This window comes from Charadrius vociferus, unplaced genomic scaffold (assembly GCF_000708025.1).
Source record: "Charadrius vociferus isolate BGI_N301 unplaced genomic scaffold, ASM70802v2 scaffold125, whole genome shotgun sequence".
Taxonomy (NCBI): Eukaryota; Metazoa; Chordata; class Aves; order Charadriiformes; family Charadriidae; genus Charadrius; species Charadrius vociferus.
The window spans coordinates 2,208,922-2,222,126 of record NW_009649036.1 but is presented as its reverse complement, the minus strand read 5'-3'; the positions used below and the strand labels follow the sequence as shown (position 1 = coordinate 2,222,126).

At 37.3% G+C, this 13,205-nt stretch overlaps 1 protein-coding gene across 1 annotated transcript; it reads left to right on the top strand.

The window, feature by feature from the left end:
* Window positions 1-243: 243 nt before the first annotated feature.
* CCT2 (chaperonin containing TCP1, subunit 2 (beta)) lies at window positions 244-12,845 on the top strand. The gene is made up of 15 exons (XM_009887790.1): window positions 244-399; window positions 872-937; window positions 1,036-1,147; window positions 2,034-2,110; window positions 3,072-3,184; window positions 3,744-3,946; window positions 4,148-4,248; window positions 4,332-4,459; window positions 6,484-6,587; window positions 8,360-8,479; window positions 9,058-9,186; window positions 9,279-9,382; window positions 10,977-11,076; window positions 11,751-11,892; window positions 12,546-12,845. Exons 2-15 carry the CDS (start codon window positions 935-937, stop codon window positions 12,574-12,576), a joined length of 1,467 nt encoding a protein of 488 aa, XP_009886092.1. The 5' UTR covers window positions 244-399; window positions 872-934; the 3' UTR covers window positions 12,577-12,845.
* The last annotated feature ends 360 nt before the right edge of the window (window positions 12,846-13,205 follow it).

Genomic DNA, 13,205 nt, shown 5'->3' with positions numbered 1-13,205 from the left:
CGTTGTTGCTATAAAATAAGGTATTGGTAACAAGTTTTCAGGCTAATAGATCTTATCAGAGTATATAGTGTTCAGTTTCTTGGAGTGGATTGCAGTCTATCTTGTAACCTCTTCATGTGATGACAAGAATGCGTGATAGATTTTTAAGAATGAATCAAGGTGAATTTATCTTGAATATACCTTTTATCAAAACAAAATGCAGTATAGAAATAAATAATTTTAATAGTAAAAACGTTGTTTACGTTGTTAGTGCCAGGGATTTGTTTTTAAAAGGTGCTGTTTTATTAAACCTAAAGGAGTACACTTGTGTTAACTCTGTTTTAGGCATCCATTTCCCTTGCTCCTGTGAACATTTTCAAGGCAGGTGCAGATGAAGAAAAGGCAGAAACAGCTCGGTTGGTAAGTTTAATTCTCTAAGAAACTGGTAATACTCGGGGTAACTAAACTTTGTCTTTTCTGCTGTTAAATGTACTTTCTGTTTATGGTCATGTGGAACTTCATCTGTCTTAGTGTTTTTTCTTGTTGCGTGTATGTGAACAGAAGGTAGGAGGAGTGTTGTTTATACTAACAACTAGAGAAACTCTTTGTAAGTGTTCAAAACCAAAGTACTTTAGCTCAGAAGATTGATGTTCATTGGAAGGCTTCTCTTTTGGCTGCGAGACAGGCTTTTATGGTTTCTGTGAGAATTAAGTATATTTGATCTGGTTATCAAGATGTAGCAGTTGAGAATCTTGGACCCAGACTCTCCTGAAAGGAGTGTGGCTGTGGAAGGGTTTGGTTAAGATGTCCCCTTGGAAGTTATGGGCTGGCGCCTACTTCCTGTGTTAGTAGAAATACATCCATTTCTAAGGTGTATTTGCTTTCATTTCAGTCATCCTTTGTTGGTGCCATTGCTATTGGTGACCTGGTCAAGAGCACTCTGGGGCCTAAAGGCATGGTAAGACAGCTGCAAGTTCTCAGTGGTCATACCTGTTAATTTTGTTTTAATAGTTACAGTATGTTTTCAAGCAGAATTCTAAATCTTGTATCTTTTAGGACAAGATTCTTTTAAGTACTGGAAGAGACAGCTCAGTAACAGTGACCAATGATGGTGCAACCATTCTGAAAGCTATTGGAGTTGACAACCCAGCTGCCAAGGTTTTGGTTGGTGAGTTTTTAACAGCTTGTTGTTGGAGTACTGCATTTCTTCATTTGTAACTTTATTACATAGTTTTTATTTGTTCTTGGAAAAGTAGCCTTGAAATAATGTGAAAAATTGAAGGGAGGTGGGAGCAAAATTCCTGAAGTAAGGACCCCAAGGTGTTGCAGGAGTTGCGGAACTCTGCAAAGGTGAAATTGAGGTGTATGCTGCTCTTGCAAAACTGTTCTGGTGTTTCCTCGTTTTCTGTCAACCCTCGTTTGTCCTAGGAGTCAAAAGGGACAAAAGGCAGCTATGTGCCCTTCTTTTTTCACTGGGACAATTCAGAACAGAGGTCTACTGGGCTATAGAGGTTCTCTGGTTCTCCCCGATTTAAATCTCTTTTTATTACTTAATCAGCATCGTACTCTGGACAGAGTTTACCTCCGTGATGTGTCGCTGTGGTTCAGTTCTAGTGCAAAGCTGGACCCTGAACAATTTGGTGTCAAGTTTCTTATGATTTCTTGTTTGCTGAGTCCTTTTTTATCAACGGTTTGTTTTGCATACTAGGTTATTATATTCTGTGATCCTACGTGTATAGCTTAGTGCTTCTATCCGGCCCTACTCCCTTTTGATAACCATCTTTAGGAATGAGGAGAGGAGTAGCTCTTGACCATCACCGGACTGGAACTGGTGTCTAGGTTGGAGCAGGAATTTGAAGGATGCCGAGTTTGATTTGCATCTTGGGTTTTTCTGTGACTTAAAAGAGTGATCCCTTTAAACTATTGAGGAGTTAAGATTCTTTTTTTCTTCTCCAAACTAATGTGAGATAAAAATACTTGTATGTAAAGCTGGTACTGGTGAGCGTGGTATTTTGGATCAAAACATTAATGTAGCGGCTTCTTTCTTTCTTTAGATATGTCAAAGGTTCAAGATGATGAAGTTGGTGACGGAACTACGTCTGTTACAGTGTTGGCAGCTGAATTACTGAGGGTGATGTATTAGTTTTTCAGATGTGTTTTTATTTGGCAATGTACTTCTGTGATACCAATAGGGAATGTGCTATTTGATGTTTATGAGGAGTGCTCCCAAAGTGTAGGGATACCTTGCTCTATTGAAATTGATAGGGGAAAAAGAAACCCTTAGATACGGTGTCATCTTTTTTTTTTTTTTTTAAGCTGTCTTCCTTATTTTATTATTTGTAAGTTCACAAGTGTTTTAACTTGGTACATATTAGAAAATTATTTTATTTCACTGTGCAAGTGAAACAGAGAAGTATCACCCTCACAGGTCACTTTCTGGATGTTGTGCTGGGCAGCATGCAGCGCTGCTTAGTTGTGAAGTTCAGTCCTTTGAAATCCTTTTCATAACAATGAGAAAAAAAACAGTAAGGCATGTTAAATTCTGTTATTCTGTGCACAAGACCTGAGTTCATACTGTTCCTCTAAATTCTGCATACAGAGTTTACACTGACAGACTTTAAGTGTGAAGGTACTATGATAGAGACTTCAGAAGTGAGGAATTCTTGTTAGTAGAGCTTTATGAGTAAGTCTAATCGTCTCAGATCCAGGAACTGTGATCGACAGCATCTGAGAAATGATCGTGCCAAGTTTGTTTGTTTTTTTTTTTTCAAATACACTCTAAGTAAACAGGAAACTGATCTCAAACATGAAGTGAAAGATTGCTATTTTGAAGTATCTGTCTGGTTGCTATTCATCTTGGAGTTAAGATTTTTTTTTTTTCATTAGTCAAAATTTCTGGATGATATTCCAAGGGCAGATCATATTTGCCTAAATTGGAAAAAAAAAAACCTGGCAGCAGCGTGACTTTAATTTCATTGTTATAGCTCTCTGGCTTTTGCTGCTATTCAGAATTTTTTGATTACTTGGAAGTGTCTTTCCTAGTTAGTGTAAATGTACCTTGGGGGAAAAAACTAATTATTTTATTTAAATAGGAGGCAGAATTACTCATTTCAAAGAAGATTCATCCTCAGACCATCATTGCAGGCTGGAGGGCAGCCACGAAAGCTTCAAGAGAGGCACTTTTGAAAGCAGCTGTGGATCATGGGTTAGTGATGTACATTTGCTGTAACTCTTTGTAAACCAGTCAAGATTAAAACATCACTGAGAATTACTTACCGTTGGGAAATTCTTTGCTGTCTTTTAAGTAGTGTAAATTCTGAATTTATGAATTTTAACAGTTAAGAGAAAAAGACTGCTTTTTCTTTTTTTAGATGAACTGCAGAAGCTTTATTAAATTATTTAAAATTATGTATGATGTGCAGAAACAAAATATGAGTAATAATTTCCTCCCTAGAACAAAAATCTGAGCTGTTATTTCAGATTTCGTACTCTGATTTTAAATGTGACTATTTTCTTTACCTCACTCTTAGAGAGCACAGACTTTCTAAAGCTGAATGCAAAGGTTCTCCTAATTGAACTGGTATTTCAAACAGAAGGTTGTATTCTGGGACACTGGAGCGATTGTGTGTAGCATTCATCAAAATGGAACATGGTACACATAGATACAGGCTAGAAGAAGCGGGGAGAGACTCACAGTGGTAGTTTAATGATAGATAGTTAAGGCTTTCAGATTTCCTGTTTGAACTGTCCTGACTTTATTTTAGTGATGATGAAGTGAAGTTCCGTGAAGACTTGATGAACATTGCGGGAACGACTCTTTCATCAAAATTACTTACTCATCATAAAGATCACTTTGTCAAGCTAGCTGTAGAAGCTGTTCTTAGGTTGAAAGGTTCTGGTAATTTGGAGGCTATCCACGTCATTAAGAAACTTGGTGGAAGTTTGGCTGATTCCTACTTAGATGAAGGTAAGTCTTTGTATCTTGGCTGTTGAGTGTGCTAGAGCAATGAAGCTGTTAAAAGTTACACATCTCTACAAATTTGTTCTAGGAAACATTGCTGTGTTATTATTAAAGTGATTAACAAATATGAGGGGGTTTTGTAATAATTTAAATGAATTGTTCTCCTTGTTTAATTCAAAGTCTTAAAAGACCTTTCTGTTACTACAGGCTTTTTACTTGACAAGAAGATTGGTGTAAATCAGCCAAAAAGAATTGAAAATGCAAAGATTCTTATTGCAAATACTGGTATGGATACAGACAAAATTAAGGTATGTAACAGAACTACTGTTGTGAAACAATGTTTTTGTAAATGGAATGAATTTTTAGATGAACTCTGTTTTATTTGATTTAGATTTTTGGCTCTCGTGTTAGAGTGGACTCAACAGCAAAAGTGGCAGAAATAGAACAGGCAGAAAAAGAAAAAATGAAGGAGAAGGTAGAGCGTATTCTTAAGCATGGAATAAACTGCTTTATTAACAGGTACGTATTTTCTTGGAAGAAGGGGAGAGTTACAAAGTAGCAAGATTTTAATGTTGTATGAGCATGAAGAACATTATGCCTGTGTCTGTAAAATTAGGTGATCTTGTCTAATGCTTAATTGATTCACCTCACTGAGGTTGATGTTAGTTTCTGTGCTGCTTCTTGTGCACCATGGCTCCTCTCTTTTTTTTTTTTTTCTTTTTTAAAGAGGAAGAACTGATGTTATTTAGTCTGGGGTCCATGTTTAAGTCCAGTTGAAGCAATGTCACTATATTTTTATGTTAACATTTATTTAGTTATGAGTGCCAGCAGCATTGTCCACATCGTTATTTTCCCCTTTTGGGGGAAAATTGGTGCTGAAAGAGTCTGTGCTCCTGAATGCATTTAGTTCAGATTGAACCAGCTATGTTTTATCCTGCATTTAAGTGCTGGTGCTGGAGCACTGCTCCAAGTTCAAGAGTGCTCCAGAGGCCTCTGTGCTCCCTTTTGTATATATCTTTGTATATATCTTTATGTAAGTATGAACGATAACCATTTTCATATAATGATTCCTTCAGTTCATAAGAAGTGTCACAATCTGTTACTTATTTTTGTTAGCGGTAAACTTCTCTTTTAAAGTGTCACAGTGCAAAAGAAGTATTCAGTTATTTAAGGATATGAGAAGTGCTTCTGCCTTTCAGTAATTCTCATTTGAGTGCAACTGCCATGCATACGAGCAGGTTGACACCTGGTATTTCAGCTCATTGTGTAGTCTACTAGGAAGCTGATTAGCTGGTACGGGAGTTATAAGAGCAGCACTGTTTTCCACAGTAGCAATGATTTACTCATGCATCTTAAAACTCACTTTCAAAATTTGTATTAAACATCTGTAAGAACCTGTATGATGAATCTCATAGTCTCTCCATCTATGTCATGTTTCACATACATTGTGTGCAAGTGTAGGCAAAATGAGTATTTTGTCCAGTGGACATGGTACAAATATAAAGATTCCTAGAGTCAGGCGGTGTGTTGGCAAACTGATGGAAGAATCCTTTGAGGTATGCAAAAAAAATCCGTAACTCCACGTCTGTTATCCAGTGAGCCTGTAACACAAGTAGTTGTTCAGGTGGAGTAGCAGTCAGTCAGTGTAGCCAGGCTAGTGGTATTCCAGTTAGGTTGACTCTTGACTTTAAGATTCATTCCCTTACAAAATTTACTTCTGCTTATAGTCGTACTGTAGTTCTACTTCAGATCAGATACTGTGAATGTTAGCCAGTTAAATACATCTGAGGAGATGCTTGATACAGGTCAAGGCCATATGGATGCAGAGTTGGAAGAATCTTCTCTGTGCATACCCAGCAGCACCAATTGTCTCTTTTGAAGATACATTAGAAACATCTTTTTTGACAGAGATGGTGTCTTCCCAGCTCCTGCTGGATGTCTGCAACACTCATCACTAATTTGAAAGGGAAAGATTATTTGGCATAGTGTGCTTGAATGGTTGTTGACCATTCAGCTTTAGGTGACTACTTTGTTCTAGAGAGAATGAGATACATATTAATGTATACTCTTCTCTGTGGTCTGCTGTTTGTATATGTTAGAAGCCTGGCCGTTTATTGTTCCTATAGAGTTGTCTACTGTTTGGATTTTGTAGTGCTGAAGGAATTAAAGACATTACTTCACATGTTGCTCAGTGCACTTTGCTGGAATAGGCAGTTAAGTACCCATCAGGCACTTAGGAGCAAAGGACTTAAAATTTAAAGTGTATGGGCCCCTGTTAATGTGTGTTGAGGGGAAGGGTATGTCAAAGAGTATAATCGCTTGAATTTTTTTTTTTTTTAACTTTGTATGTTTTCCTGTCGCTGCATTTGCTTCTGTGTAGTGTAACATTCCGTGTGACAGGTGCCTCTCATATTGACTGCTTTTATAGCTTTCAGAAATCTGTCCATGTCCGTGCTATTGAGAATTGGGTGTCCTTTTTTACTCTGGTATTTAGAAGGTTTGTTCATGTGTAATGAGAAGATGTGCCTGTGTTTTAATTGTAGACAATTAATCTACAATTACCCTGAACAGCTCTTTGGAGCTGCTGGTGTCATGGCTATTGAACATGCAGACTTTGCTGGTGTAGAACGTCTGGCTCTTGTTACAGGTATGTAGAGTACCTTGTCATATGAAACCTGGAGCGTCACTTTATTTGTTTGATCTTTAGTAAGCGTTAATGCTCGATCACCTAGTTTGTAATTTTTACTATTAAGTGGATCTGTGAATGTGAAAAGTACTCCAAATAAGCTTTATTTTACAGTACTTAAATAGAAACATATATGGAGGACCCTATGAAATTGGCCATAAGAAACTTTGAAATTACTTGGTTGATTTATCAACTGCTATATAACTGTCAATATTTTTTTACGAAGCAGGTAACTCGGTTTCTATCTTTTGTATGTTGTGCTTTACATGTAAACTGTTTTGATTCTGAATTTTCCCTGCATAATGATTTAAACTTTATTTAGAGTTGCTAGAGGAAAAAAAAAGGATCATGATGCTAACTGTGGAATTTAATTTAGCCAGTTAGTATCAGTTAGTAATTTTCTTTTGTATTTAAAATACATTTTCAGTTATGTCCCTGCTTGATAAACTTGTAAAATGTTTGTTTTCTAGGGAAAAGATGAAACTTAGCAATAGAAAGAATAAGGTGATAAATCCACAAGTTAATTAATACAATATTGTTATAAATGGCTGTTGTTTGCTTGTAATAACAGAGAAAACTAGGAGAGTCATCCTTTGGTAAAAACGTGGGCCTGAGTCATTTGAGGTGGACCTCAAATGATATGAGCAACCTGGATATTTTTAGTTGTGGTTAGTGTAAACGTGACTCTAGTAACTAATGAAAATGACACATCTGGAATGCTACAGATGATTCTCATTCTTGAAGTTTGAGGTGGTTATCTGGAACATCGTAAAAAATTGAATATGAAAGTGATCAGGAGAATGGATAACTTGTTTTGTTGAGAGAAGGGCCAACTTCTTTAGCTTACCAAAATTGAAGTAGCAATTGTGTATAACTGTCTAAGCACATTGACACAGGCAAATGCTTGATTGAGAGGAACATTGCTTATGTTCTGGAACAAATTCAAAGCAAATTTTGTAGGCAGAGCAAGTGGACCATATCAGACCACACTGGATCAAATAGTATAGCTGAAAAAGTGAGGCAAGCTTTTAGTAAGCAGAAACTATCTACTACAAATCTTGTCTTTCCTTGTACTGCGACAACTGCAGCAGTGCTGCAAGCTAATGTGGAATAACTGAGCATACATTGTGAGTGAATACATGTAAATAGTTTTCTAATTTGAAGAGCGAAGTACTAAAAAAATATTCCATTCTGAGGCATTTTTGTCTTTTTAATACCAGTTTTGTTTATGATAGGAGAGTTTACAAATGGTACACTATGTCACTGCTATGACATGGCACAAGGCTTGTGATTCAGGAGAGTGATGGCCAGCAGTTCTCGGCCATCATCAGGCTGGCAAAATGGATGCTGGCACAAGCTCAAGTTTAAAAACATAACAAACTTGTTTTGGTATTTTATAAATACTTCAATCTGTTTAAAGTTTTGGTAGTATTTACTGATGACGTTTTAATACTGGCAAATAGCAAAATTTAGTCTCTAATCCAGACAGAACTCAAAAGCTTTACAGCTATTGTAGTTCTTGTGATGTGAAACAAAGTATTGGTGTTTCAAGGACTTGGAAGGTTTCTGGTGTCATAAGCTGACATTGGAAAAATTTGGCTTGTCAATATTGTTAATTTCAATCTATTTAATTAAGATAATTTTTTTTTATACGCCACCCCCACCCCACCCCCCAGTTAGATGGATGCTTTCATTGTGAGCTCTTTGACTTTTGTATGATCTTACACTTGTAGGTGGTGAAATTGCATCAACCTTTGATCATCCTGAGCTAGTAAAACTAGGAAGCTGCAAGCTTATTGAAGAAGTTATGATTGGAGAAGATAAACTCATTCATTTCTCTGGAGTGGCAATGGGTAAGTGTGTTACCTCTACTGGCATGTTGTAGCATTTGTGTTAACCCTCTGTTAACACTGTTCAGTTACCAGGGTAGCATAGGAATTTTGTAGTGATTCATGTAACCGTTTTTATTAAAGCCTTGCTCTTCAGCAAAAATGCTGCAAAGATGTATGTTCATGGTTGAAATTGTTCATCTACATAACATTAAACGTATGCATAAACATTTGTAAGGATGAAAATCAAAATTTTTGCTTTGGAAGATTAGATTGACAAGAAAAGTAACAGCCTGTCATACTTCAAGAACTTGAGAGCTTGTTCTGTAAATGCCAATATTGTAAGTTTCCAAGGGGGTGTTTTCAGATAACATTCATTTTCTATTAAATTAAATACAATGTTGTAGAACAGTTCATTGATAGAAGCAATAGCATAGTGTACATCATTTAATTCTACCTGTCATCATGCTTCCTTTTCGCCCCAAAATTGATCTTACTTAAAACTTGACTGCAGATAGCAAAACCGTTACAAATGCTTTGTTATACGCTCTTTTTGTGTCTTTGGTTTTGTTTTTTAACCTTTTCACATTTGCATGTTTCAGGTGAAGCTTGCACCATAGTGTTGCGTGGAGCAACACAGCAGATTCTAGATGAAGCAGAGAGGTCTTTGCATGATGCTCTCTGTGTTCTTGCCCAGACGGTGAAGGACACTAGAACTGTGTATGGTGGAGGTGAATATTAGATTCTTTGTACTTTGTACATGATATACGTTTTGTATTACTCTTTGTCACGTATAAAACATCTGTGTGTCTTCAATGAATAGGTTGTTCAGAGATGCTGATGGCTAACGCTGTTGCAGAACTTGCCATCAGAACACCTGGCAAAGAGTCTGTTGCAATGGAGTCCTTTGCTAAGGCCTTACGAATGGTAAGTTTGTTTAATCAGATTGCTGGATTAATAGACATAAAGTTTCACTAAGTTTACTAACTTCTTCAGATAGTTGCTTCTTTTTCAAAGTTTTGCTTTTCTAAAAGTAAAAAAGTGAAATTTAGCAACATATCTTGGATGAACAAAGGGGGGAAAGTTACTGTTTTCTCTCTTAGAAAAAAAAGTATTGGTATTTTAATAATTCTGCATGTTACAGAATTCTGAATGTTGATATGCTAGCCCTCTTCTAATTGATTCTTGCTCCTCTTACCTGTAAGGTTAAAAGTGCAGCGGAAATACCACATAAAATCTGGACTGATTCAGTTGACAACTGATTTAGAAAAGAGCAGCGCTTCTGGTCTATTGATACCCTAGTGATATTTGATTGTATTCATGCTCTAGTACTATCTAGAAGTTTCTAGATTTGCACTGGAGATTGCATCTTAGTAGGAAAGAAGAGTATCACAATAAACATTTATAGAATATTACTGCATTAACAGACTGTCAGTTTGAGAAAGATTGCCTTCGTGTATTTTAAATTAGGGAAAACTTTTCTTAGGAAATGAAAGACCATAGGAAAACATTTCTCCCAAGAAAATTAAAGAGCGTGGTAAGACTTAGCATTACCTTTGCAGTCAGTAATTTGCACTGCTGTCACTTAAACAGTTGTCATGGTTTAACCCCAGTCAGCAACTTGGACCAGGAAGTCACTTGCTCATTTCTCCAGGCACACACACCACCCTCCAGTAGGGCAGGGAGAAGAGGGAGAAAAGGAGGGGAAAGGAAAAAAACCACCTTGTGGGTTGAGAGAAAGGACAGTTTAATAGAACACTAACGAAACAGGAAAATTACAATAATAATAATGGTAAAAGAATATACAAGATAAAGTGATACAACACAAGTTGCTCTCACCATCTGATGATTGATTGTCCAGCCTATCCTGAGCAGCAATTGTGGTTTTCTAGCCCCTGCCAGCCCCCATTTATATACTGAGCATGACGTCTGTGGTATGGAATATTCCTTTCGCCAGCTTGTCCTGACTATGCTCCCTCTCAGCTTCTCTGGGAAGCTGAAAAAGTCCTTGACTAATGTAAACATCACTTAGCAACAGCTAAAACAATATGTATTATCAACATTCTTCTCATACTAAATCCAAAACGCAGCAGCTACAAGAAAGAAGATTAACTCTGTCCCAGCTGAAACCAGGACAACTGTGAACAGAACGATCTGGTGTTTAATGTTTACCAGCAAGCTTTTGTTCTTAAAATAAAACCATTTCTACAGTTGTAGTCGGAAATTATAAGAAAGAGACAGATTTCTTTCTGTCCACGTGAAACGAACTGACAGATCTGCTAACACGCTTCTGTCCTCTCAGTCACTGTCTTAACAGGGTCTTAAACAAAATCCTTAGAAAGGTAGTTTGACTTTTTTCTTTTTCCCTATCTTCTGATGACTGTAACAGATCATCTGCCATGTTTTTGAAACTTCCTCTTCTTGAAACTGAGTAGTAAACTACTAATATCAAAGTAAGTTTCATGTTTAATGCAGGTATTGATCCCTAGTAATTTAAAACATCCTGTGTTTGTCCCCTTAGATCCCAACAATAATAGCTGATAATGCTGGCTATGACAGTGCAGATTTGGTTGCTCAGCTCAGAGCTGCTCACAGTGAAGGGAAGACTACTTACGGACTTGGTAAGAGCTTAAAATTACTTCTGTTACTGGATTGCTGTTTGGGAGGGGGATTAGGCTTATTAAACTTGATCGCATTTGTTTGTCACTGATATATTCAGCTGGAAGAACTGAGTATGTTGATTTCTGTTTGCTTTGCATAGAAGGTAGACATATAATGTTAGGTTCCTTTATTGTTCTACCAGGCTTTTCACAATAGAGTGAAAAGCTTTGGTTTTGAAGGGGATGGTTTCTGCCTGTGAAAACCGCTTTCCTTGCTTACATTGAGTGTAGTTATGTGAAGCTTAAAAAGAAAGGCATTGATTTAAAAACAAACAAACAAAAACCTGACACAACCAAACACCTCCTCCTCCCCGAAAAAAACTTTAAAAAAAGCTCTGGAGAAGAACTCTGAAGTTGATATACCTAAGGAAATAGCGCTGAGAGTCCTGTTAGGATGTTTGTCGTCTTCCCAGTGTATGAACTTTTCATCATTAATTTTTTGTATGTAAATGCAACATGTTAGGCTTAAACTGGGAGCCTTGAAGTGAAATACTATTTAATACTTCCGTTACTATCAATATGGTTAATTTGAGCAGCTAAGTTACCATACTGTCAGCTGCTTGTAATTTCCTTAAAAAAAACCCTCCAAAATTAAAAAGAAAAAAAGCAACCTTTTAATGTATCTCTTCTTCCAGATATGAAAGAGGGTATCATTGGAGACATGGCCGTCTTGGGAGTAACAGAAAGTTTCCAAGTCAAGAGACAAGTATTGCTGAGTGCAGCTGAAGCAGCGGAAATGATTCTTCGTGTAGACGACATTATTAAAGCGGCACCGAGGTATGATCTGGATATCTGCGTGGGTCAGTTACAGTGGCGTAGAGCAGCTTCCTTCTGTGGAAGAGTAACTGTGTAGAAAAGCCTTGTTCTACAAATATTTGAGTTGAAAGGAACACTGACATCTGACATGCTAATGTTCCTGTTACATTATTTTTTTGCATCAGGGGCATGAACAGGCCTTTAGAGCCATCAGTGCCCTTAAATTAGTGTGCCTGAGCAATGCCTTGGGACACCAGCTACTCATGTGCCATACATAGTACTAAAACATCTGCAAAAGCAGCTCACCAAAATGTAAGGGATTGTGCTGCTTTTTGTTTTTCTTTTGGCAAGAATTGTAGTGAAATGCCCAGCTGCTCCTGAAGTAGAATCTGCAGCTAAAACAAAACCACGTTTGTTAAAAAGTTTGTGAAGAAGTGCTACTTGCAGGCAGGTTATCCCATGCATGCCTGCTACAAGGCAGTTAGCACTGGTTTGTGAACCACAGATTTTTGCTGTGGTCAGAGGCGGGGTGTTAGCTGTGAAATGATACTGCTGTGAGATAAAGCTAGCACTGAACACAAAATACCAACTAAAAGATAAATACAAAGGTGGGTGGGGAGGCTGGTGGACATCGGCGTGAGGAGGAATTTTCTGATTTTTCTTTTTCTCCCCAGAAAACGTGTACCAGACCATCGCCCATGTTAAATTTTCTTCAGTACCTGAGGATATGTGGACCAGATCTCACCTAGTAATTTTTTTAATGATCTAGTTTTCGTGAGGTTATGGAACAGAAGCTTTGAGACAAGCAGATCTCCATCAATGGCATGAAATAACTGTCTTCAGTTGGTTTTAACTTATTTCAGTTTATAAGTGTTGTGGGGAAGATTCACTTCAAGTAAAGCAGGGGTTTTATACAACCCTATTCCTTCTGTTCCTCTCCAGGTTCCACTTAAAACACACAGAAATAAAAAAAAGTAAATTAAAGTTCATCAAAGTTGTATTTGTCTTTGTGTAGAGCCAAGAAGGGCAGTTTCATTAGAAAAGCTGCGGTGCTCATCCTCAGATACTTCAAACAGCGACCAGGCAAGTCAACACAAAGGGTATCCTCTCAGGCCTTTGGAGCTTCCCAGTTTGAGTTGATTTGGTGCATTTAGTGTGAGTGGTTTATTCCAGTCCTGGCTGTATAGGCTTTGAGTTGGGATCCTAAAAATATGCTCTGAAGTGAACTGTTACCCTTTTCTAGGGATGCTGGAGTATTACTCATTTTTTGAAGATGAAAGTAAGAGAAAAAGCAGAAGAGGAACCTTGATCAATGCCCAGAACTACAACTTGAG

Coding starts and splice junctions, on each gene's coding strand:
- CCT2 (XM_009887790.1), top strand. Junction 8,480..9,057: donor TTTCTCTGGAGTGGCAATGG/GTAAGTGTGTTA, acceptor TGCATGTTTCAG/GTGAAGCTTGCACCATAGTG. Junction 11,893..12,545: donor ATTATTAAAGCGGCACCGAG/GTATGATCTGGA, acceptor TTTTCTCCCCAG/AAAACGTGTACCAGACCATC.